Below are 25,945 nucleotides of genomic sequence, written 5' to 3'. Positions count from 1 at the left end.
CCCAAGAGATGCTGAGCTGTTACTTACCAGTTTGGGTCTGCCCCCATCCTGCCACCCAGCATTTGTGCCACCTGGAGAGGCCGGGCTCTGTGGGCATGCAGATGGGTTCTTTCATTTCGCTGAATGTGATGGGCGTGTCCAACAGCAGCAGGGAGATATCATTGTCCATGTTGAGTTTTTGAAAGTCCTTGTGCAGAATTATGCTTGTGACCCCCTTTATTTCCAGGGATGGGCTGCTTAAGCTATTCGTTCCCAGCACGACTCTCAGTTCTGTTGGCCTGGTGGCAGAGAACCAGAGACGGAGAAACAGGAGGAGAAGGAAAGTCACAAGGTGCACAGAATCTGCTGTGCCTGAAAACCCTAAATCCCACACAGCTGTAGGGGTCTTCTGCATTTGTCCTACCGGGGCTGTTGCTCAGAAGATGTGAGCATTTGAAAAAGGTAGAGAAGGAGGGTGAAACAGCCACTGTGGCCGACCATAGCTCCATGGCTGCTCCCGAATCATCCCAGAGATGTGAATGAGATACTCCTGCCTCACGGGGCAAAGAAAGGACTTAGCTTTGGGCCCCCAAAGAGCGCATGAAAGACCACTTGGCACAGATCAAACTAGCCCTCAGATAGGAAGGGATTATCACAGCAATTTGTCCACCCGCAATTTAGAGACTGAGGAACAGAATTTTTTTGTTTGCAACCTACACAACTGACTAAAGTTTAACATTCAGAACGTATAAAGAGAGTCTACAAATTAAAAAAAAATTGTCAAAGCTCAAACAGACTTTACAAAAGAGAAAATATACCAATAAACTTGCAAATATCAACTTAGCAGTAGTAAGAAAAATGCAAATTAAGACTACAATTATAATAGTATTTCATGCTTTTCACCAGAAAAGCAAAAATTAAAAATTCTGAAACAGTAGCAAGTATTGGTGATGATTTTAACACTTACACACCGCTGGCGGAAATTTAAATGCGTGCAACCACTTTGGAAAATCATTTGGATTTTCTAATAAACTTGGAGATGCACAAGTCCTACGATTCTATATCTTCTCTCCTAGGAATAAACTCTTGCACATATGCACCTGAAGACCTATGCAAGAATCAGGAACAGAATTTAATCCAGACCTGCCATTGATGAAGCAGAAAGAATCTTCAGTAATAATTCAGGAATTTCCCTCCAGGCAGAATGGCCAGGAACTTTCCAACAGCCAGTCCTTAAGTATCCCATGGGAGTAGATGCAACAAGTTTCCTTGGTTACCCCAGGGTGAAACTTTCCCCAGGTTTTTGATGAACCCTTTAAAGTTCTTCTTTCTGTGTATCTTCAAACTTTCTCGAGGTGGTGGAGCGGAAAAGCACAAGTGCTGGAACCGGATTTAAATCCTGTTTCTGTCTACTAGGTGTGTACCTTGGGTGAGTCAGCTAACCTTATTGGACCTCAGTTTCCTTCTCTATAAAATCAGGATGTTCATTTTACCTGCCTCAGGGTTTCTGTAAGTTGGAATGAGTTAAAAGGGGATTATTCATTCTACCCGCCTCAGGGTTGTTTGTATGATTAAACAAGTTAATGCACGGAGTTTCTTAGCAGGTCACCGGCACGTGATGAGGAATCAGTAAATGCTCTGTTTTCCACCAGTCTCCTGGAGTGCAGAGAAAACTCTATAAGGAGGAGGGAAGTAGGTTGTCGGATGGCCCAGGAACCCAGACCTCCAGAATTAGGAGGATTTCCTCCTAGAAGGACTTGAATGTCCTGGCAGAGGGAGACAGACCAAGCCCTTCGGCTCCACCAAGACAGATGTCCCTGGAGAGGACAGTTTGTGACCTCAGGGAAGCCGCAGTTACTGGTTCTGGGTGACAACAAAGAAGGCACAGTGGATCCGGCCTTGGGTTCACAGCCTCTTCCTCCCTAGGGCGTGTGGGGCTTCCCCAGGGAGGGGAGCACATTGTCAGAAGCAAGGGGATGGACTCGGTACTTACGAGATCTCAGAGTGAAAGCAGTGAGCCGCCGAGACAATCCACCACTTGCTGATGATGGCGCCACCACAGAAGTGTTCATTTCTTGCTTGAATACTCACCTGCCATGGAAACTCACCCACCTCAGCCTCCATCCCTCCTATGATTCTGGAATACTGAGCTCCTCTCTCAAAAACGGGTCTTTCACCGCATTCTGGTAGAATGGAAGAGAAAGGAAGGGAAACGATGCAACACTTAGTCAGTATCCATAGAAGACCCATAAGTAGCTATCATTGTACCCATTCTAGAGATGGGGAAACTGAGGCTGGCCCAGTAAAGCACCCTTAGAAACACGAGTAAGCCAACAGATGCTTCATATCTGTTGGAACGTGTTTGTAAGCGTTGGCTCTGTCTCCTTTCCAGACAGGCAAGTCACTTTGCCGAGCTTGTTTCTGCCCTCATCTGAGAAAAATCAGAGGAAAATACTTGGCCAGGGCCAACCTGGAGTGACTGGCAGAATAATCCCTCTGTTGCCAAAAAATGTCCACGTCCTAATGGACCATGCCCTGGAATTCGTGAATATGTTACCTTATAAGGCAAAGGGGACATTGCAGATGGAATTAAGGTTGCTAATCAGCTGACCTTAAAATGGGGAGGTTGTCCTGGATAATCTGAGTGGACCCAATGTAATCACATGGGTCCTTAAAAGTGGTAGAGGGAAGCAGAAGAAGAGAGATGTGACTGCAGAAGAAAGGCACTGAGAGATGCAATATTGCTCGCTTTGAAGATGGAGGAAGGGGTCACAAGCCAAGGTATATGGATGATCTCTAGAAGCTGGAAAAGGCAAGTTAACAGACTCTTCCCTAGAGCTTCCAATAGGAATGCAGTCCTGCTGACACCCTGATCTTAGCCCAGGGAGACCCATATGGGAGTTCTGTCCTACAGAACTGTAAGATAAGAAGTTTGTGTTGCTTAAGCCACTAAGTTTGTGGTAGTTTGTTACAGCAGCAAGAGGAAACTAATACATACAGGAAACCAGAAGGGTGACCTAGAGAGGGCCTGAACCTACAGGAAGCCCCAAGCTATTCTAGGTTAGAACATTCTGTTCCAGGCAGAGCAGCTCTGTTTCCTGGAAGGCTGAGAACAAAGGCTGCAGCTGCCTGTTTGGAAGAGAAACCTGCCTCCTGGAGCGAGTCCAGATCCAACCCCTCACCCAGAGGAGGAGGAGGAGGAGACACTGTTAGTATTTTCTGACGTGAATGTGGTCTTGTTCTGGAACAAAGAATGAGCTTGATTCTACAGAGCCCAAGACCCCCTCCGCTCTCTTTCTAGAGGCTACTTTTCCAAATACCCATTCAACAGAGGTTTTGAGGACTTTGTAGTATGTGTTGGAGGAACCCAGTGGTGGTTATTTTTAGTTAAAAAAAAATGGAGTGAAAATGTTTCAATATGTGTCAATAGCCTTCAGCTGTCAGTAACATATAGAGGCTCTTTCCAGGACTTTTGGGTCTGCACTTCCTCCTTTATTTACCAAACACATATAGTCTTACCATGTGTCTGGGCACCATTATATGCTCTGGAGTCCCAAAGCCTGCGTCTGAATCCTGGCTCTGTTGCTTACCTGATGAATGATTTAGGGTAAATGACTTATTCTTGTTTATCATCCCTTTCTTTATTCCCCAAATAGGCAGAAGATAATACTTACGCTACAGAACAGATGCACAGACGTACAGAACAGATAACGGGTGTTGAAGTGCCCAACACAGAGTAAACCCTCAAGCCACGTTAGCTGTCAGAATTTCTCACCTTTGTCACCTTGCACCAAGGGCCCCCTTTCCTTGGTCTTGAGAACAACCTACACCACCAGCGTGGAACCGTGCAGACATATAGCCTAACGCTGGAACACAAAGCCCTAAGCAGTGACGGAGGCAGTGCCAAAACGGTAAGCAGAGATGCGAGCCATCGGGGGCACTTGGACCTGCTTGCAGAGAGGCCAGCTTTGCCGATTCTCTGCCCACACCATGCACCAGCCCCCATTCACTCCGTGCAGCCAAGCCCGGGCCGGAATGAGGGAAGCCGGGGACATGGGCTGTGTTCTTTCCGTGAGGCCGAGGGCAGGGAGGGAAATGCGGGCCCTGGAGTCACACTGGGGCCACTCCCGGCTCTCCCATTTCCCTGCTGCGAGGCTCTGGACCAATCCTAAACCTCTCTGAGGCTCGGAGCTCCTTACCCACATGTGGGGCTAAGAGTGGAGAGCCCACTGGGGTAGTGTGGGCATCTAACGGGGGAAAGTACCTGAGCCATAACAGCTTCCTTTCCACTTCAGCCACCCCCCCGCCCCCCCAGAGAGAGAAACAACCTATCAGGAGCTGCGAGGAGCTGCCCGTGGAGCACGGCAGGCACCCCCGGCCCACCTCCACCCCACCTCTCATGCACATGGGTGACCTGGGCATCTGCTCAGCATCTGAGTTCCAGGGCCGATGCTCAGCTCATTCTGGGCCCGTGCTTCTCAGCGCTCCACTATTCATTCAAGGATAAAGCCTCGGGTTTCAAACCCAAAACTTAAGGTCAGACAGGTTGAACTTGGGGCTGGGGCAGAAGAGGCAAGGGAAGTGGTTTCCAGTAGGGGTGTAGGGGGAACAGGAAGCCACTGCTCCCGTGAACCGGCCTCTTAGTGGCCCATTAGCTGATTTGTGGGATCATCCAGGCCTCTGTCCCTCGGCCCCTCAGGCTTAGCCCTGGCGGGATGGAAGGGAGAGAGCACGGCCAGGGCCGCACCCAGCCCCACCTGGAGAGCCGCTCGGGCCCGGGCAGGCGTCCACTTACCCAGATGTGCGTCCCTGGCCTGGGTCATGTGCAGCAAAAGGGACCACAGGAGCATGGCCCTGGGCATGACTGCTGGCCTGGGAGGTGACGGAAGCCGGGGCAGAGGGGAACGACTCTGACGGGGCCTCCCCCTTACAGCCAGCCCTGCCGGTGATGTCACAATGGGCTGCGGGTCTAAGAACGCAGACTGTCATGCAGGCTTCTCTTCTGGCCGCTCTGTTCCCAAGATGGGACTCATCCTGGACGCCTCCTGGGCTGAGTTTCCCTTCCTGACCTGGGCACGGCCTGCCTTTCACGAGTCCTCAGCGGGCAACTTGCTGTGGGCCCCTCACAGCCCGTGCTTCTTAAGGCTCAGATGCCTCCTCTTCCACAGGGCCTGTTCCGTCAGGGGTTCCCCGTGAATGTGTGCAGAAGGCCTGCATGAGGGGCTGCCGGCTGGGATCCTTGCGAACAGGGAGGTGGTCCAGGAGGCCTGGAGGCCTGCGCAGCCTGAACGGCCGTCGGGCCAGGTGCCAGGTTCTCTGCTCAGGCCTCTGATCTGGGTCACAGGCACAGACCCGAAGGCTGGGTTCAGAGGCCCTGGCCTCCCCTGATACTCAGCCCAGAAGGCAGCAATCCCTGCTCTCACCCTTTCTGGGTTTATTCCACGTGGCCCCCAAATCTCCAGATAGGCCCCTGTCCCTTTCTAAAGATGGAAAGTCCCCTGCATCGGCAGGCGGACTCTCAACCATTGCGCCACCAGGGAAGCCCCACTGGCGGCTTTCTTTGCTTGGCTTCTGGGGGTGGGGTGTGGAGGGGAGGGGAAGCCTAGGCCCCATGTCTGATTGGGAGAATAGAGGATGACTGACGGGCACATCCACCCTAAACTGCTGCCCATTTTCTGTGAAAGTATCTGGACAGAATCACAGCTCATCTCTAGGAAGATGCGTTCCTTCTGGGTCTGTGTCCTTCCTATTGACATGACGTGAGCCCTGTCTATTGCAAAGCACTCATTCGCTGCCCCACATTTTTTGGCCAAGCTTCTTCATGATAACAGTGGATCACACCATGTCTGAGCTGGTGGAGGGACTGACCAGCGGGGCCAGAGCCACCGTGCACAGCCCCAGAGGCCGCCATTCCTGTAGACTCCAATGGGAATGGCTCCCCCTAGAATTGGGCAAACATGGCCCGAGTATGGAGAGAAACTTTAGGAATGTAAGAAGTCTATAGAAATCCAAAGAAGAAAGCAGGTACATGGTGGCATAGGTTGCACAGGGACACTGCCTGCCTGACGCTCCAGAGTTTCCCAGGGTGGTTTTATCGAGGTGACATGCCGATTATTATTTTCCACAGTCCTGGCCAGCAGAGCTCTAACTTTGGTGTGCAGCCCAGGAAGCTTGTTTGGTACAGATTCGGGTTGCCAGATTTAGCAAATAAAAATACAGGCTGCCTGGGACCTCCCTGGTGGCGCAGTGGTTAAGACTCTGAGCTCCCAATGCCAGGAGCCCGGGTTCGATCCCTGGTCAGGGAACTCGATCCTACATGCATGCCGCAGCTAAGGAGCCTGTGTGCCACAAATAAGGAGTCCGCCTGCTGCAACTAAGACCCAGCGCAACCAAATAAGTAATAAATATTTTTAAAACAAGAGTTAAAAAAATACAGGTTGCCCAACTGATTTTGAATTTCAGATAAAGAACAAATATTTTTAGTACACATGTACCCCACGCAATGTTTGAGACATTCTTATACTAAAACAAAATTCATTGTTTACCTGAAATTCAAGTGTACCTGGCATCCTGTATTTTAGCTGGCGACCCCAGTGTTGATTTCCAGACTTCACCCTTCAGACTCTGATCCAGTGGATGGGGGAAGGCAGGGAGCCAGGTCTCAGCACTTTAACAGCTGCTTCCAGATTATACCAGGACAGATCCTTCTGGAGCACCTGGAGAAATGTCACTCAGGCCAAAGGTAGAGGGCTTCCTGGGATCCCTGGGAAGCTGGGGACTGGAGTCTGACTCAACCTAGGAAATCTGGAGGCAAGAGAATGGCCGGCCATCTGCTTAGGTTCTGGGAAGGGTGCTGCTGTGGAGAGGCTGCCCTGAACCCCCAGAGTTTGTGCATTTGGGCTGCACAGGGGACAGAGTGCTGCGGGGGGTCCTGAGGATCCCTGCCATGGGGCGTCCTGCAGGGGGCAGAGAGACCTCGGAAGAAAGAGGCTGGGGATGTGTGCTGAAAGGCCTGGGGAGTGCAGAAGACAGGGGCCAGCAGGCAGAGCCCCTGAAAACACCGTGCAAAGAGTCCGCTGGAAATGCCTCCCAGGCCCCGAGGACAGAAAGCTGACGTCTGGGCTAGCTCCCCTTTCCCTGCACCTGTTACTGAGTCCAAGCTCGCTCTACTCACTGCACGAATGGCCAATAAATCGGAGACAAGGTGTCGAGGCAAGGAAGACGACTTTATTCCGAAAGCCGGCGGACCGAGAAGATGGCAGACTAGAGTCCGAAAAACCGTCTTATCGGGGTTTGGATACCAGTTCTTTTACAGCACAGAGACGGGAAGGAGATGAGGAAGTAAGGTAAAAAGGCCATACGTTTTGCAAATATCCCCTGGAATGGCCAGCCTCGGGGAGCGGATGTGTTAATTTTTTTAATTTTTAAATTAAAAAATATTTATTTATTTGTTTATTTTATTCTTTGGCTGTGCGCGGGCGTTCTCTAGTCATGGCGAGTGGGCGCTACTCTTCGTTGCGGTGCGTGGGCTTCTCATTGCCGTGGCTTCTCTAGTTGCGGAGCACGAGCTCTAGGTGCACGGGCTTCAGCAGCTGTGGCTCTCGTGGGCTCTAGAGCGCAGGTTCAGTAGTTGTGGTGCACGGGCTTAGTTGCTCCGTGGCATGTGGGATCTTCCCGGACCAGGGCTCGAACCTGTGTCCCCTGCATTGGCAGGCGGATTCTTTTTTTCTTTTTTTAAAACATCTTTATTGGAGTATAATTGCTTTACAATCGTGTGTTAGTTTCTGCTTTATAACAAAGTGAATCAGCTATACATATACATATATCCCCATATCTCTTCCCACCCTCCCTATCCCACCACTCTAGGTGGTCACAAAGCACCGAGCTGATCTCCCTGTGCTATGCGGCCGCTTCCCACTAGCTATCTATTTTACGTTTGGTAGTGTATATATGTCCATGCCACTCTCTCACTTCGTCCCGGCTTATGCTTCCCCCTCTGTGCGTCCTCAAGTCCATTCTCTACATCTGCGTATTTATTCCTGCCCTGCCCCCAGGTTCTTCATAACCATTTTTTTAAGATTCCATATATATGTGTTAGCATAGGGTATTTGTTTTTCTCTTTCTGACTTACTTCACTCTGTAGGACAGACTCTAGGCCACCCACCTCACTACAAATAATTCAATTTCGTTTCTTTTTATGGCTGAGTAATATTCCATTGTATATATGTGCCACATCTTCTTTACATTCATCTGTCGATGGACACTTAGGTTGCTTCCATGTCCTGGCTATTGTAAACAGAGCTGCAATGAACATTGTGGTACATGGCTCTTTTTGAATTATGGTTTTCTCAGGGTATACGCCCAGTAGTGGGATTGCTGGGTCGTATGGTAGTTCTAGTTTTAGTTTTTTAAGGAACCTCCATACTGTTCTCCATAGTGGCCGTATCAGTTTACATTCCCACCAACAGTGCAAGAGGGTTCCCTTTTCTCCACACCCTCTCCAGCATTTATTATTTGTAGATTTTTTGATGATGGCCATTCTGACTGGTGTGAGGTGACATCTCATTGTAGTTTTGATCTGCATTTCTCTAATGATTAGTGATGTTGAGCATTCTTTCATGTGCTTCTTGGCCATCTGTATATCTTCTTTGGAGAAATGTCTATTTAGGTCTTCCGCCCATTTTTGGATTGGATTGTTTGTTTTTTTGATATTGAGCTGCATGAGCTGCTTGTAAATTCTGGAGATTAATCCTTTGTCAGTCGCTTCATTTGCAAATATTTTCTCCCATTCTGAGGGTTGTCTTTTCATCTTGTTTATGGTTTCCTTTGCTGGCAAGCAGATTCTTAACCACTGCGCCACCAGGGAAGCCTGGGGATGTGTTAATTTCTTCTTTCTTGCAGCCATCCACAGGTGGACAGGGTCCGGGTGTTTCCCTGAACAGAGGCACTTTGGTTAAACGTTCAGGCAGAGGGGCAGGGTTCCCTGAGGCTGGCCATCATGTATAGACAGTATCCTTTTAGTGAACAAAAGCTGTGGAAAGCAAAGGTTAAAGTAAAAGAAACATGTAGTCCGATTTCGCTCTTTCCTGTTACACACCTTCCCCTGACTTTGAACCCTGGCAGGATCAAAAGAGCAGCTTGAGCAGGGGGAGGGTGAGCAGAGCCAGAGGTGAGAGAAGACCCAGGCCCTAACCCGACCCAGGCCTGGAGGAGGTTTGATTTAGAGTCAGACTCAGCGCCCCCTGGAGGGTGATGAGGGCTTGGATGTTCTAATTCCTAAATTGAAACCTAGTTTGGGACTCAAGTGACTGTAGGTCTATTATCTAAGGATAATCCGAGGGTGTCCCTGGGGCTTTTCCATCTGGGCAGAACAAATCATCACCACTCAGTGGAGTTTAAAAGCCAGAGTGAGGCAAGACGTAAGCTCGTTGCCTTCACGGCCCACCCGGAACTTCATCGTTTCTCCATTTACAGCCGTTTGCGGAACAGCGACCGTGGAAATTTGACTCTATCTTACAAACCAGGGCAAGTCACTCAGGGAGGCAGACGCCTGGTACAACGGCGTGCCCACGCATCCCCGCCGCCCAGCGCTCACCACGGAAGTGATAAAGGTGAAAGGCGTGTCTTTTGTTGTTCATAACAAGCCCCTTTCGACCCCACCTGGGTTTGTGTTAAGGAGGTGACTTTTGAAAAGCCCCAAGGATGGGGGCTGGTTGCCAGGGGAACCAACCCGTGATGAGAGGGTTGGAACTTTCAGCCCCACCCCCTGACGTCTGGGGGAGGAGAGAGGGGCTGGAGGTTGACCTAACAAGTCATCGCAGGCTTTGAGATCTGGTTCCAGAGAATAGGAAAACTCACCAAAAGACCCAAAGCTCTTTAACGCCCAAGCAGGCACTAGAACACATGGCTCTCCAAGAGGTTCAGAGTTATGCTGGGAGGGGTGGGTACAGACAAGGGTGCCTGATATGGTGTCCCTTTAGTCTCCGCTGCAGAGACAATGCAGACAGGGGAGGATTGGGCTGTGCGGACGCCGCTGAGCCAGGCTGCCCTGTGTCCCCTGCTTCCTCTCTAACCCGGGGCTTACTGTGCTATCACCCAGGACCAGCTCTGCCATGCATTTGTGATGCCCCCACGGAAGCAGCTGCAGCTGGCATTTTGTCAGCTTTGGCCAGAGGCCCAGGCTGGGAAATTCTGGACTGGAATGAAAAGAAAATGCTGCAGCTTCTAATTCCACTGCTCACGGCACTCAGGGGACGTGCCCAGGAAGCTCCAGGTCTTTGCCAGTCTAAGCCAGAGTGGAGGATGGGGAGAAGCCTGCAACCTCTTACCTGGCTCCTACAGAGTTGATTTAGAGGCCCAAGGGGGTGCTAAGTCAGAGCAAGTGGCTCAGGAAATGAGGAGAGTACAGTTGATTAATTGAAGAAGATGTATTGGGCTCAGTGAACATGCCAGTTAAAATGATCCCCCAGTGTCTGGACCCAGAGTTCTGCAAGAACAGGGGACTTGGAGCAACAATTAGCAAGTGCTTTTGCTTCTCCAGTCTCCACTGCCCTCCTTGTAAACACATTAAGGATCTTTCTGGGCTCAGTACTCTGCGAGAAGCAGCAGAGTTGTGGTAGAATAAGGGCCTTATTAATTTAGAGCACCTTATTAGATTATGTAATCTCATAAACTGGGAAAAGTTTAAAGGGCTATTGTGGGGAGCAAACGAGTTAACACAGCAGTTTCCAAAGCACGTTCTGTTAGAAACTGCATAGCAAAAAAGCTCTAAGATTAGACAGAATTTGGAAATGCTCCTTTCAGTACTTTTCCTTGGAGTCACGGTGGATATCCACATGTTAAAGGTTCCGAGAAATCTCACAGTGAGAAAGTGGTTTAATTTTATTTAATCCGGTATTTCTGAAATGTATCTGCCCACAAGGCTACCCTTTACCCTAACTCCCAGCCTTATAAATAAGTAACATTTTCTAGTTATCCTTTTGAGAATGACCTGTTCTTATAGTTTTCCCATCATTTCTATTTGAGTGGGTATCGTAACTCGATTGGCAGAACCTTTTTGATTTTAATGATATTAGCCCTTTGTCTCTTACGTGTGCTACAAAATCTTTTCTCCTAATTCTTTAATACTCTTCCAATTCTATTTTGGACTAAACAAATCTTAAATTTATGTTAGAAGTTCAGCAATATTTTTACTTACGGTTCTTGGCTTTTATTTGATGTCTTAGAAGGACCTCTTCATTCCAAAATTATAAACACAGTCAGACCTGTAGCAGAGTGTAAGCTCTGAAATTAGACTGTCTGCTTTCTAATTACTTTTCCTCCAAGTACTTGCTATGGGACCTTAGAAGGAGTTTCTAAATATCTCTGCATTTCAGTTTCCCCATCTGTAAAATGGCCATATTAGGGTTATTGCGAGGGTTAAATATGTACAAAGCTCAGAGGACAGTGCCAGACACTGTAAATACCAAAAAGTTGTTAGCTGTTATTATTCCTAAATGTTTATGATTTTGCTTCTTAATTTTACATTTCCCCGTCCCAAGTTGATATTATCGTATGTTATTTCCAAAAAGTTTTATTTTCATCTTTTACATTTAGATTTACAATTCGTTTGGTTTCAAATTTTGTATACAATATAAGGTAGAGTTCAAGATTAACCTTTTTTTTTTTTTTAAAGAAAGTAACTGTAAAGAACCCCCATTAGGTTATCAGTGGATTTCTCAGAAGAAACTCTACAGGCCAGGAGAGAGTGAGGTGACATAGTCAAAGTGTCGTAAGATAAAATACTCCGGCGAAGAATACTTTATCTGCCACAGTTACCCTTTAGATATGAAGGCGAAATAAAGGTTTTCCCAGAAAAACAAAAGCTAAGGGAGTTCACCACCATTAGACCCAGCTTGCAAGAAATGCTAAAAGTTCTTCGTGCTGAAATAAAAAGATGCTACCTAGTGACATAAAAGTAAACGGAAGTACACAATACTCTAGCAAAGGTGAAAAACAGTCTGAATTAGAAAACTCTAACTCTATATTAGAATGGTTGTTAACCACTTATAGTATAAAGGCTAAAGGAGAAGAGCATTAAACAGAACTATAGGTACTAACATTTCTCAACGGATTCACAGGACAAAAAAAGGTAAATTGTGACATCAGAAATATAAAAGTCAAGGAGTAAAAGAGTGGAAACTTTATAGGCAAATGAAGATTAGGAGCTCTCAGCATAAGAAGGACTGTTTTATCTGGGAGATATTTTATGTAAGCCACATGGTAATCACAAAGCAGAAGTCCCGAAAGTAGAATCCCAAAGCATAAAAAAAGGGGAGACTGAGCAAATCACCATGGAAAACTACCACAAAGGTAGATAGAAACGAGGGAAAAAGAATGAAGATACAAAATAACCAGAAGGCAAACAATGACAGGAGTCACTCCTTACATATCAATAAACACTCCAAATATAAATGGATTGAATTCACCAATCAAAAATCACAGAGTAGTGGGATGAATGAAAAAAAAACCGAGATCCAACTAAGTGCTGCCTATAGGAGACTCATTTCAGCTCAAAGGCTGAAAGTGAAGAGACAGAAAAGGATATTTCATGCAAGTGGAAACAAAAGGAAAGTGAGGGTACTCATATCAGAAAAAATAGATTTCAAGCCAAAAACAATAACAAAAGGCAAAGAATATAGTTTTGTTTTTACAATATGTTTAATTTAATTCGATTCAATTTAATTTATTACTGATACATTGAAGTTTGAATCCAACATCACACTATTTGTGGCATCTCCTCCGCATTTCTTTTCCCTTTCTCTCTCCGGTTTTGTGTGCGTGTGTGTGTGTGTGTGTGTGTGTGTGTGTGTGTGTGTGTGTGTGTGTGTGTGTGTGTGTGTGTTTTGGGGAAGTTGACAAAGATTACCTCTGTTACTTATTATCCATGTAATTATGTTAACAGTTAAAAATACACTCCAAAAACGTTTTCCTCTTCACCTCTGTCCCTCACACCCATGATACTCAAATTGTCATGTGTCATGTATGTGAAGCTTCTGCACCATATATCATTGCTTAGTACGTTATAGCAGCTCTTGAGGGATGAAATCTGTGGTTATTATTCCACATATACACTTACTTGCAGCCTGGTTTACTTCTGATGCACCCTTATTTCTAGGGTGCAGACCATTAAACTCCTAACTAAAGCCACGAATTCATGAGGTCCCTCGCCATTGAGGGGTCCTGGGGTCCCCCTCCTCACTCTGCAAGGCTGTCAGAAGCACTGCCCAGCTTGTCAGATGACTCTCCACAAATTGTGCCCACAAATTTGTTTCTCTTCCTAAATATTGGCCCATAACTCTTCACTAACTTTGCTGTCTAGTGCTTTCAAGCAAGTGATATTTTAACACTTTTATTTATCCTCAGCAAGAAAGTTGGTCCAAATTTCCTAGTCCATCTAACTGGTTTTAATTTTTCAATGCTATTATGTGTCTTTATTTTTTCTTCGTCTCTGCTAGTTCCTTTTTCTTCGTCCTTTTCTCTTATTTCATAGTGTTCTGCGTTTTCTTTAATGTCCTTGCGTGATACACCTCTAACCTGTTTCTTCCCTCCTGGTAATAGCTAAACAAATATATTATTCATGTGTATTTTGCACATTCTGTTTCTCTCTTTTTGTAATATTTTTGCATGGTTTTAAAATATTTATTTATTTATTTATGGCTGCGTTGGGTCTTTGTTGCTGTGCACAGGATTTCTCCAGTTGCAGCGGTGCGTGGGCCTCTCACTGCGGTGGCTTCTCTTGTTGTGGAGCATGGGCTCCAGGCGCGCGGGCTTCAGTAGTTGTGGCTCGCGGGCTCTAGAGCGCAGGCTCAGCGGCCATGGCGCACGGGCCCAGCTGCTTGGCGGCATGTGGGATCCTCCCAGACCAGGGCTCGAACCCGTGTCCCCTGCATTGGCAGGCGGATTCTTAACCACTGCGCCACCAGGGAAGCCCTTTTACATGGTGTTTATATATTTTTGCTGGTTTGCTTTTAACTTGCAGCCAGTTGCAGCAGACCTCCCTTCCACCTTATACTGTATAGATAGAAACTCATTGCTGCCTTTCCCTTTTTATATAAGCCTTTTCATAATCTTTTCTCTTTACCCAGAGGGCTGGATATTGATAATTTATAATATCTGTTCAGTCTGCCTGAGGAGAGTGGTGAGGGACTTGGGATCATGACCAGTCTAGATCTGGAGTTATTTTATTGGATGCTTTCCCTATGAAGGGGGCCAGGGCAGGGGGTGAAGTTCCAACAGCTCAAATAAAATCTTTTCACGTGTAGGGGTATCCCTGGATTTCAGGAAGTTCTTTCCTCTTTGTGGTAATCTTGGAACTCAACGCCTTTCTTACTTCCTGAGTTGGAATGTATTTTTTCTCTGCAGAGATAGCTCTAGTATCTGCTGTGAAGTTTAGTTGTCACTGACCATTAAGAAGACATGCCAGGGACTTCCCTGGTGGTCCAGTGGTTAAGACTCCACGCTTCCACTGCAGGAGACTTGGGTTCGATCCCTGGTCGGGGAACTAAGAACCCACATGCCACACGGAGAGGCCAAAAAAAAAAGAAAAAAAGCCATGTCAAAGGTGGGTGAAGGAAGTATCACATGGTTGGCTGTCATCTCCAGACTGTTCCAGGAGAGGTCAAGGTGCTCAAAAGAAGAAACTCTCTGTCCTTCCCTTCTCCTGCCTGGGCCACAGGCTCTTGCCCTCTGATCTGTGGATAGCAGTGGGATTCTATGGATTTTTTTTCACTTTGTTTACAGTATTCTGCACTGGGAGGGACTCTAGAATAGTCTGTGTATATTTTTTCTCAGCGTCTTCTTTCATTCTGATGAAATTATAAGGCCATAGTCTGAATATCCTCAGTTTGCTGCGGGAGTGTATTGTGTGAGTGAGGATGTACGAATGTATTTATAAGCCATCTTTCCTCCACATTATTTTACAGTTCCAACAAAGCAACAGGAATATTACATCTTAAAACTCAAACCACAAACCCAACTTTATTTGAAACTACTGAGTTTTATTGAAAATAGCTAAATGTATTAACAAAGAGGCTGAGTAATCCAGCAGGATGGAGGTGGAGTTATGATAAATGAGCATTTGCATAAAGGAAGTGGAATAGAGATGCATTCCAGGGCCTGAAAACAATTGGGGGTGGGTTTCAGGCTGATGCAGCATGAACAATGTACAGCCAATGGAAATCCTTGATAGCAAAGTCTCCTAGGATTTTAGCTCCTAAGGCAGAAAAGTAACAATGAGTTCTCATGGAGTCTAGCGTAAGGAAGATATATAAAGTGTATGTTAGAACAGAGAGGTTGCATCTTTCAGTACAAAGGGCTGTGTCCTGAGAAGCAACCCTGAAACAAGAATCCCAAGTGCTACAGTGGCCAGAACTGTGTACTGAAGGCCAATTTTCAGTGATTCTAGAATGCCTGGCTTCAATTCCTGGTTCTAGCACTTACTAGCTGTGTGGCTGTGAGAAAGTTAACTTTACCTCTCTGTGCCTGTTACTTATTCTGCGAAATGAAGATAATAATATATAGAACCCAACTCATGAGTGAGAATGAAAGGAGTTAATATGTATAACATAAAGAATGTAGAATAGTGTCTAGTCCGCAGAAAGTGTTAGCTGTTACTGTTGTAATGACCAGGTCTGTTGGCTCCTTGAAGAAGAGGCTGGGCTAGATTTGATGGATAGTCTATGTGGAAGGACTAGCATTGAACTAGGAATGAGTAGACCTGGGTCTGAAGCCCAAATTTGCTACTAAGGTCATATATATATCTAGTTGCTTTTCAATAAATATTTCTTAAGTGAAGGAATGAATGAATAATTGATAGATCTTCACCACTACTCCAGGTTTAACCAGTTCAAGAGAAAGAGTACAGGATGTTTCCGAGGTTCATGGCTACCAAACTAAGACTTTCTGATTCGATTCCCTAAACCAGATGTCCAGAGCACAACTTGAAGATCTAAAAAGCTAAGACTGAGACAGATAACAGAAAATACTAAACAAAATCATGGGTAGTGAACCCTTGTACAGAATTCCTCCAAAAGTTTGTATAAGCTGAAATTAGAAGTGCTCAAAACATTTAGGAAATGTAGAGCGTTTTTGTTCACTCATTTATTCAACAAACATCTATTGAATTCTGAACACGTTCAAAGACTGTGCTAAATATTAGCAATGCAAAGATGGCAAGATATGGCTTATATCCACCACATATTTATAGTCCAGTCGGGGAGACGTGTCAACAGGTAATTAACACAATGTGGTGAGTGTCCTATTGAAGCATTTTCAAGGTGCTTTGGAACCACAGAGCAGAAGATAACTGCTGAAGGCTACGTAGTTTCCCAGGTGGATAAAGGATGTATCTAAGGCAAAGAGAAAAGAACTGCAAAGGCAGGAAGGCAAAGAAGAAGGTCATTGTGGCCCCAGATGTGAAAATAATTAAGGCTGACTCACAGCACAGCCAAGGCATTGGGGGGTAGTGAGAAGTGAGGCCGGAAACGTATGTGGATCACGCCAGATCACTACGGGTCTACGTGTCATGCCGAGGATTGGGACTTTGCTCTGTTTAGGGTCATTGGAAGGGGCCATCCCAGGGTGTTGAGAAGTAAATGAGCAAGGTCATGTTGAGGTGCTGGAAAGAGAACTGAGACAGCCGCGTGCAAGGTACAAGTTGGAACAAGAAGACGGTGAGGTACCAGAGCCCAGGATGATAGTAAGAAGACCATCGCCAAGGTCCTAAAAAGAGATGCTGAACTGAAGCCAAAACAGGAGGAGATGGCGGCCAGGACCGAATCTGCCCGGGGTCAAGAGTCTGGGTACGGGGGAATGTTGGGGTGGCAGGGACTGTGTGGAAGAAGTGACAGCTCCAGGCGGGGCAGAGAAGATCTGTGGGCAAGATGGGCCAGAGCTAATTTATGTTCCCTGTATCCCCACATTCACCCGGGGATGAACTGAGGGAAAAGAGAAATGTTCAGAACAACGGACTTGAAGTACAATATTCTGACAGCGGAGGAGCAGCAAAAAAAAAAAAAAAAAAAAAAAATGACAGTGCCAGTTTCTGGAAAGTGACATCTCCTAAAATAAATAGCTCCTAATTTATTGTCATAAGCTCAGGGTACTCAGCCAACTCTTTTCATTTCATTTTAAACATTTTGTCAGCATTAGACAGGAAGCGAATGTTGATCATTTGTTCACATGCTCCTAGTTGTAGAGCTCTCATTAGTGACTTAGGCAAAATACATTAATTCAGCCATTGCAACCAGTTACCTGACATGTTCTTAAACGTGGTGGCAACAAACTCAGAGGATTGAAATAAAGTCTGGATGAAGGATTCAAGCACTGAATTCTGATTTACTTTAAATCTCCGAAGATAAGAACAAACACTTGTCTCAGATACTGTATGTGAGGCAGCCAGAGTATACAGAAGGATGCCTACCACTGAGTGTCAATGTAAGAAGCCAACCTGAAACAAGCCTGGGGTATCTGGAAGAGCTGTGCTGAAATATTGCCGTGTATCCACCCAAAACGACCTTTGGAGCGTGTGACGGGTGTGTATCCATACGTGTGTGCTCACCTGAGAATGTGAGAGAGTCTGAGGGGGTGGAGGAGACGGTGGGGAGGAGAGAAGGAGGTCAAGGGCAAAGGTGAGAGAAAGGGACCCTTCAAACTGATTTATGTATTGAATTTAATTTATTTTTGCAGTTTAAAAATTTTTTTATTGGAGTCTAGTTGATTTACAATGTTGTGTTAGTTTCTCCTGTACAGCAAAGTGAATCAGTTATACATATACATCTATCCACTCTTTTATTTTTTTGATTCTTTTCCCATAGAGGCCATTACAGAGTACTGAGTAGAGTTCCCTGTGCTACACAGCAGGTTCTTATTAGTTATCTCTTTTATATACACTAGTGTGTATATGTCAATCCCAATCTCCCAGTTTATCCCTCCCCGTCTTATCCCCTGGTAACCATAAGTTTATTTTCTACATCCGTGACGCTACTTCTGTTTTGTAAATAAGTTCATTTATACCCTCTTTTTTTAGAGTCCACATATAAGCAATATCATATGATATTTGTCTCTCTGCGTCTGACTTACTTCACTCAGTATGACAATCTCTAGGTCCATCCATGTTGCTGCAACTGGCATTATTTTGTTCTTTTTTATGGCTGAGTAATATTTCAAGTCTGGATTCCAAAATTCAGAGACAATATGAAAACCAGGGGCAAGGGATGAGATAAGAAATATCCACCCTGAATCAACCGAAGAAGGCCACTGGGTAAACTCTTCCTATGAAGTGTTGGATGAGAAAGATTAGAGCAAATGATACAGCTGATTTGGCTAAGGAGGGACTCCAGAGATTACTGATGTTCTTATGCTATGTCAAAGGCAACCATGACAGATGGACTTGGGCAGATCCCTTAAAGAGAAGCTCCTCTAATAATTTTTTTTAGCAAAGGGAATGACTTTCTAAGCACCTAAGGGAAAATTTATAAACGAAAAGTTTTGACCCAACAACACATTTTAATTTCCTGAATGTCAAGACAAAAGAAATTGACAAATTGGGTAAAGTAATTACAATATTTTTTCAGATAAAGAATTACTATTCCTAATATCTAGATAGCTTTTTACAAAAACAGTTAGTAAATAGCATACCTCAGCTCCCTCCACACACCTGCCCCCTAGCCATCAGTCCACCTGCACCCAGGAAGGATGCTCCAGCCCAGCTGTACTCTGCAGGGGCGTTTCCTGCAGGGGTAGTAATAGGGACTAGCAAATGTCTGCCTTCTCTTGGGCTGCAAAGTGAGTTGTGAATCCCAACCTTGCGGAGGGACTCCCCTGCCAGGTTTGGTCCTTCCTTTCTTCCCTGACCCTGAGATATTCTTGGAGTCCTCTTGACCCTTTGTAGTTACTCCTCTGCTGTAGTTTATAATTCTTGATATTAAGCTTTCCCTGCTCCAGTCCTGCACGGCTCCTGTTTCCTGAATGGACCCTGAACATCTTTGGCACTTCTCGGTTGCCACCAACACTTTCATAGCTTCTGATGGATCTCCACCCTGACCTCCCCAGATCTCACAGCTCTTCCTGAATGTGAGGGACCGACAGTAAAGGAGGTGTGCCTGGCTGGTGTTGTCTGAGGTCTATCCCCCCTGCACCAGCTCACTTCACTCAGCTCCATCACCGGTCTTAGCTGGGAAGATGCTGGGAATACGGGATAAGAAGGATTTCTCAGCGCTGCTCATGTGCAAATGGCTCTTTCTTTTCCCTTCCAGACGAAGCTCCATGTGGCTACAGACCCAGGTTTTCAAACTCAACATTGGTACAAGTCCACGGACTGTCTGAAGTCCAGGAAGGTGAGTTCCCAGGGCAAGTGAGTATCCAGATCTCTCGGAGACACCCCTGTGGAGGCTCAGTCATACATCGGTGGTGGGTTCTGATGGCTGCACATTGCTTCTCAAGAACTCTGTAAGTTCCTGACGCGTTGTCTTAATTTCCATCAGGTCTCCTCAACATATTGTCTGGGCTAGGTAGCTCAGTGGGTTAGTGCACAAGGTTTGTGAAGCCATGGGCTCTACACCAAGTGTGTTCCCATTGGCTGTGTACTGAAAAGTATCTGCTCTACACCTCCTCTCTCCTCTGAGGTTAACCATATCCAAAGGTTGGCTGCTAGCTGCGACTGTGCACCCAGTATTGGAAAATCAGTACAAAGCTTCTCTTCCCCTGCCTGCCATCTGTGTAGACAACGTATTGTATTCATTCACCGTACACATCCAGGCTACCGTGTGCTGCTCTAAGTGATGGCAATATGGTGGTTGACAAGACAGTCAAGACCCCTGTGGTCAAGGAGCTCACAGTCTATTCCCACTGCCTTTTGATGGGGAAGTCTCCCTGGGCTGGCTGTTCACTAGCTCAGAGTTCTGCCTGATGTTAGACCCCTGGCTACTGCCGCCTGCGTAGGGTATGTGCCTTTCCTTTTGAACCCACAGAAAGCCCACGTTTAGGTTTCCCTGGGCTAGATAGCATGATGCTTTGGAAGACTCAGGTCTGAATTTTGGCCTCACTACTCTAGCTGTGGGATTCTGACCTACCTCCTTCACCTTCTTCTCCTGCACCTTTTCTCATCTGTAGCATGACAGTAATGCCGCCGTCAAATACGTTATGTGGATTAAACGAAATGAGATTACACATGTAAAGTCCTTAGTAGAAACCTGGAACACAGAAGAATCTCAAAACATGAGAATGATGGTCATTTTTTTTAGTACCCAGAAGCATTGTAGAAAGAAAGTTTGGATTCCTCCTTCCTGGGCTGTTTTATAATTGCATCTCCCCAGCTGTTTACCATAGGATGAAGCTCATGTAGATCACCATCCTGAGATAACTCTGAGACAGTGATTCCCCAACCAAGCATAGTCATCAACTACTCTGATCCTTTCCCAAGGCACCAGGCTGGCCAGACAAGGATGCGGGAGTGGGATGAGGAGAAGGCCAGAAGCTCCTCTAGGGTCAAGGTTGTTTCCTTCCTACAAGATGGCACTTATAGGTGTGCCGTCTTCCTGGTTTCTCCACTGGCCTGGCAGAGACTGATTCAGAAGTGGGGCTGTTCTGAACCTCTGCACAGGAGCAAAGCATGGCTGTGAAGAGGTGGTAGGGTCAAGGAGAAGGGTCATTCCAGGTTCACCTGGCAGGGGCTGGGGTGAGGGTTTGGTAGGCTGCTTCCAGAGGGAGCGAGCTTCCCAAAAGGAAGTAGAAATATAAGCAGAAATGAAGGAACCACTTACTGGAGATGCTAGAGAGGAGACTGAGTGGGCGTTGCATTACATCACCTCTAAGGCCTTCCTGCTCTGTGAGTCTGTGACTTGCTGAGCGTTTGCATCCTTCCAGGGCCTCCTCCCTCATCACTGGTGGGCCCATCACTCTCAGTGGTTGCTGCAGTGCTCATTCTCACTCTAGCTCCCTCACTTTGCCTGATCAAAATGATAACTTAAACATGTACCTGGAGAAGCTGAGCGTGGTGCAGATTAACTGGAGAGAATGCAGCCAGAGGGTAGACCAGCTCTCCAGGAACATGCTTTGTGCCTGGAAAGAACTGGGCACCAAAGGCAATTGCCGGGTACTCAGCCCCTACTTCAGCCCCATCCTCCACAGGCCCCACCACTTTCTGGGTTCCCAGAGGAGGGAAGGCCCTAGCCCATGCCACCAGGACCCTCTTACTCTGCCCTCTTGTTAGAAGTACTGTTGGTTGCTCCAGACTGTTCCTTCTCCCTTTTCTCATTCTCAGGGAGACAGTGGGGCACCTATGGTCTGTACTATCTATGGAAACCAGAGGATCTTCCTAGTGGGTATCTTCAGTTGGGGCATAAGATCTGACTTCAGGGGGAGGCCTGGTATGTTTGTGTCTGTGGCTCAATTTCTTCTGTGGATCCAGGAAGAGACAGAAAAGGAGGGGAAAGCCTACATCATCTCAGGAGCCCAGAGAAGTTCCCTGCCTCGTGTTCTGCAGTACCCCTTATGGTTAGGCTTGGGGTCTCAAATGCTGCTTACCACCATATTTACTGGTGATAAATCAGGTCACTAAGCTTTGGACCCACACTTTCTTCTCCTCCTCCTTCTCCCTTCTCCCTGCCCATCCTTACACAAGCATTTATGGAGCATCGACTGTAGGTTAGCCCCTATGCTAGACCCTGGAAGATAGTCATGGACTCAGTTCTCCACGAGAACTAAAAAGAAACAATGGCCTTTGACAAGGAGGTCAAGAAGGCTTTAGGACAGCGTTGGAAAACCAACCTCGAGAAATCACTTCCTGTTTCTGGGCCTTGGTTTCTCTATCTATGAAGAAGGAGATTTGGTCAGATGAGTCCTAAGCTCTTTCATCACTCTGACATTCTGAATAACTTCTTCTACTTTCTCTCATGGTACACAACATTACCTAGCTAACAACGGGCTTTAATACCATCAGCTCAGTGCTTAACGGGGACCCAAACACAGGGAGCTCCATTTCCCATTACAAATGCTTTAATCTCCTGGGCTATTCAGGAAAGAAAGTCTACGGTAGACTTAGGATCAGGGGTTTCTTGTCCTGTGTGGAGTTGAAAGTAGGGAGATTATGACTTGGGACTTAGAGACCACACTTTTCTTTCCCTCCCTTTAATAGATCCAAACAAGGTTAGGGTAATAAGGTGGCTTGGCCTCAACATCTGCCCTTTCGTACCTGTGGATAACTGAATGAGGGTCACTGTGGAGTGGCCAAAGCCGTGACTCATCAAGTGAGAAAAGATAAAAATCCAAGGACAAGAAAGCAAGCAGGTCCTTTCACTGAGAGGAACCAGAATAGTTTCTGTGGCCAGACTGAAATACAAAGGATATGAATTTGTTTTCAGAAAACTGTGAGGCAACTATTAAATACAGAATGGATAAACAACAGGGTCCTAATGCATAGCAGAGGGAACTCTATTCAACATCCTGTGATAAACCATAATGGAAAAGAATATGAAAAAGAATGCATATATCTGTATAACTAAATCACTTTGCTGTACAGCAGAGATTAATACAACACTGTAAGTCAACTATACTTTAATTAAAAAAAAGATTATGTCCCATGTTAGATACTGACATTGTGTGGAGTGACTGGCAAGCCAGAATGAGAGAGTTATAGACTGTTATGAATCTGAAGCAATCTGCCTTCGGCAGCAGAGAAGTCCTATTTGTAAAACAATTCCTGCCGTGCCACAGAGTCCTAGTAAAGAGTGAGTACCTAGTCATGGGACACCAAGTAACTATGTGACCTGGAGCTGCCCTTCATCACCCACCAAGTCACATGGTTTGACAGGCCAGCAACACTCTACCTTCTGATGGAAATTTAGGAATGGGCTCAAGCAAGTCTAAGTGAGTTGTGTGAACACACTGCCCCGCACGTCACCTACATCTGTTGCCACAAAGCTTCTCTCTTAGCTTATAAATTGACTTAACAAGAGGCCCTGTGCCAGCTGATGACAGAGGAAAAATCCTCAGTCCTGGTTCTGCTCAAGGTTAGCACTGCATGATGTGGTGCAGGGAAATACCTCTGCGGGCAGAGCTTTGAATGGTGCACTTGACCATCTCATTTCTATGAAGAAATAGGTGGTGTGAGGTAAGGCCTCTTGGGCAGCGATGAATAGGTTGGCTGGTTGGTCAAGGGCTTGGAAGGAGAAAGACTGGAAGATTGAAAATAAGAAGGTCTAGGGGAGAGGCATGTGGATGGACCTGAGAAGAGACCTCTGTGCTTTGCATCAATGCCCATTAGGAAGCATTCACTGCAGGGGAGGTTCGAAGCAATGAGGAAGATCAGTACTCACAATGGTGGCCTGTGTAAGCCACAGTAAGAAATTGATCCTACCTCATGGCCTGGTATACATGGACACACATACACACGGAGCTAAAGTTTCATGAAACAATACATGTCCTTCCTTCCTACATGCTAATTACAACCCACTAAATTGATATTGTGACTCAATAACAGGATGTGAAATGAGTCATCATTCGAAAAATACTGACGGAAATCAATCCTACCCTTCACTTTACTTTAAGGATACTGAGCTCTACAGAAGGCAAGGTTTTGCTAAAGGTTATTAACAGATCCAGGACTAAAATTCATATTTCTGACTCTCAGATCAATTTATTTTCTGTGTTTTAGTAAACATCTATGAAGGCTAAAATTCAACAAATATCCTTTAAAATGCACAGCTGAGCCTACAGGAAAGGAAACGTTTAGGGAACCAAAATCAAAACAGAAGTAAGAGTCCAGAGTCGTTATGCAGACTAAAAAGCCAACAAGAGGTATAAATCCTGACTCTTGGGTTTTACTGGTCATGTAGGGCAGTGGTCCCCAACCTTTTTGGCACCAGGGACTGGTTTTGTGGAAGACAATTTTTCCACGGACCGGAGGGGGTATGGTTTTGGGATGATTCAACCGCATTACATTTATTGTGCACTTTAGTTCTATTATTCCATTGTAATATATAATGAAACAATTATACATGGTAAGAGCAGTGAATCCCACGGGCACGAGCATGTTGCCTCACTTCTGTTGCATTATAACCCGCTGATCAGAAGTTGCGCCCAGTGGAAAGCCATATGATGAGTAACTAGGCCTTTAGTGGGATGGCAGAAGCTTTGTGAACAGGGAAGACACATCCATATACAGAATAAATGCCTGCTTCTATGATGAACAATGACTGCTTACTCCACAAGGGAAGAAGTCAAGTGTTATCAACCTCCCACGAGATGGGTTACGTGTTACATCATCCTCAGCCTGCAGACGACGTGGCCACAACAGGGTCTTTCAAGGATGCTGAGACTCCTTATGGAAATGTACTTGTCAATGCCTCATTTAACATGGTGTCCTCAGGACTCATGTAAGGGATGGAGTTAGGGGGTGGGTGAACAGGTCACACTTAATACATCCATCTGACATTCCTATCCAAGATTTTGTGTTCCTTCTTTTATGTTCTACAGAAGAATTCCGTTTAATGTAGGCCATTTATTTTTGTCCAGGGTTTTAGTCTGTCAACTAAACAAACAGAGCCATTTCTAGCTGCTCCGGAAAAATCCATCGGAACGCAGATTTTCTCTTAAGTGCACCCAAATTGATAAATGTGGCCAAATCACATTTACTTTATCCTTTGTTTAACTCCCTTAGAATCTCTTCTCCCACACGATCCTCCGGTGTCTACAAACATGCATGAGCAGAATGTCGCAGTTCTTCTAATGTGTATAATGTCTTCTGCCGGGTCGGATGAACTGATCCCCTATGAAGTCTATTGTGATGGCTCTACTTATGGTTCTGACTGCCCTGAGAGGTGGTAGGGATGCGTTATGGGGAGAATCGGCACCCCCTGGGAAAGTATTTCAGTTAAGTCATTACAAAGTCTTCATGGAAAAGGAGACTAGCCTTCCCAGAAAGGGGTAGAAGGGCTGCTTCTGATAGGAACGGAAGCTCAGTGGGATTTGAGGTTTTATTTTATATTTATTTTTGGCCGCACCGTGCAGCATGTGGGGATCTTAGTCCCCCAACCGGGGATTGAACTCCCACCCCCTGCCTTGGAAGGCAAAGTCCCAACCACTGGACCGCCAGGGAAGTCCCGGGATTTGAGGTTTTAAAGTACACTAATTCATCTTAATCCATCCAAATACTCCATTGCCATTTTCTTGGTCACCTTCTTTTCCAATGAATCACCTTTCATGTAAGCACCTAAAGAAGTCATGAATTCAAGTTATGTTGTCATTCTGCTACCTGCAGGAAGAACTCTGGGCCTGATTTTTGATACAGTAGATGAGAGATTCTTTTAGGGCAGTTGTAGAAACTTCTCTGGGCCTTAGATGATGCCTTTGAGTTGAAAATGTAAAACTCCAACATTATTGTTGCTGTTTTTCTGGTAAACTTTCCATTGCATTTGGTGACAGTAGCCCTTGTACTTATCTCTTCCACCAGAAAGTTCTATTACAAAAACCACTTGTTCTCCTTTAATAGGATTCCAAGAACGACAGGTAATAATTTGAGAGACTGTTTTGACACTGCATACCCTGGACTCCCAGAATCGCATTTTCCACCAGTGACGAGGTCTTTACTGCCTTCAAATTAAATCAGGCCTGACAAGGAATCTTCAATTCCCATCTTTGCAGTTGTATTTCCCGAAACCACTTTCAATACCAAATAACTGTATCAGTCAGGATTCTATCAGGAAAATAGAAAATACTCTATGTATCTCAAACTGAAAGGGATATAGTACATAGAGATGGATGCTTACAGAACCATTAAAAGGGTTTGAGTGCAAAGACCAGGAAAAACAGTTGCTTGCTTCGAGAAGCTCTGTAAGTCTCAGGAATCATAAGAACTCACTGCTAATGATCTTATTATTCTCTTCAGCATTAGAGTAACAATTTGCCTGAGGACATCCAAAGTTAATGG

General features: G+C 45.8%; 1 protein-coding gene across 2 annotated transcripts in view; it reads right to left on the bottom strand.

Moving 5' to 3' along the window:
* Window positions 1-25,945, bottom strand: part of PRSS55 (serine protease 55) — a gene marked incomplete at its 3' end in the record, with an annotated part of 55,311 nt that overhangs the window by 14,224 nt on the left and 15,142 nt on the right. Inside the window, exons 5-6 of one of the 2 annotated variants that reach the window (XM_082843616.1) lie at window positions 1,973-2,162; window positions 28-278 (exon numbers count right to left, since the gene is read on the bottom strand). In XM_082843616.1, coding sequence (XP_082699742.1) covers window positions 28-278; window positions 1,973-2,162 — 441 coding nt within the window. Of the gene's footprint in view, window positions 1-27; window positions 279-1,122; window positions 1,807-1,972; window positions 2,163-25,945 lie in introns of those variants that run through there. The other variant, XM_082843615.1, reaches the window with a different exon arrangement.

Source organism: Leucopleurus acutus (genome assembly GCF_964270905.1).
Source record: "Leucopleurus acutus genome assembly, chromosome: 7".
NCBI classification, from domain to species: Eukaryota; Metazoa; Chordata; class Mammalia; order Artiodactyla; family Delphinidae; genus Leucopleurus; species Leucopleurus acutus.
The sequence above is the reverse complement of the archived record's forward strand: the minus strand, read 5'-3'. Positions and strand labels throughout refer to the sequence as shown.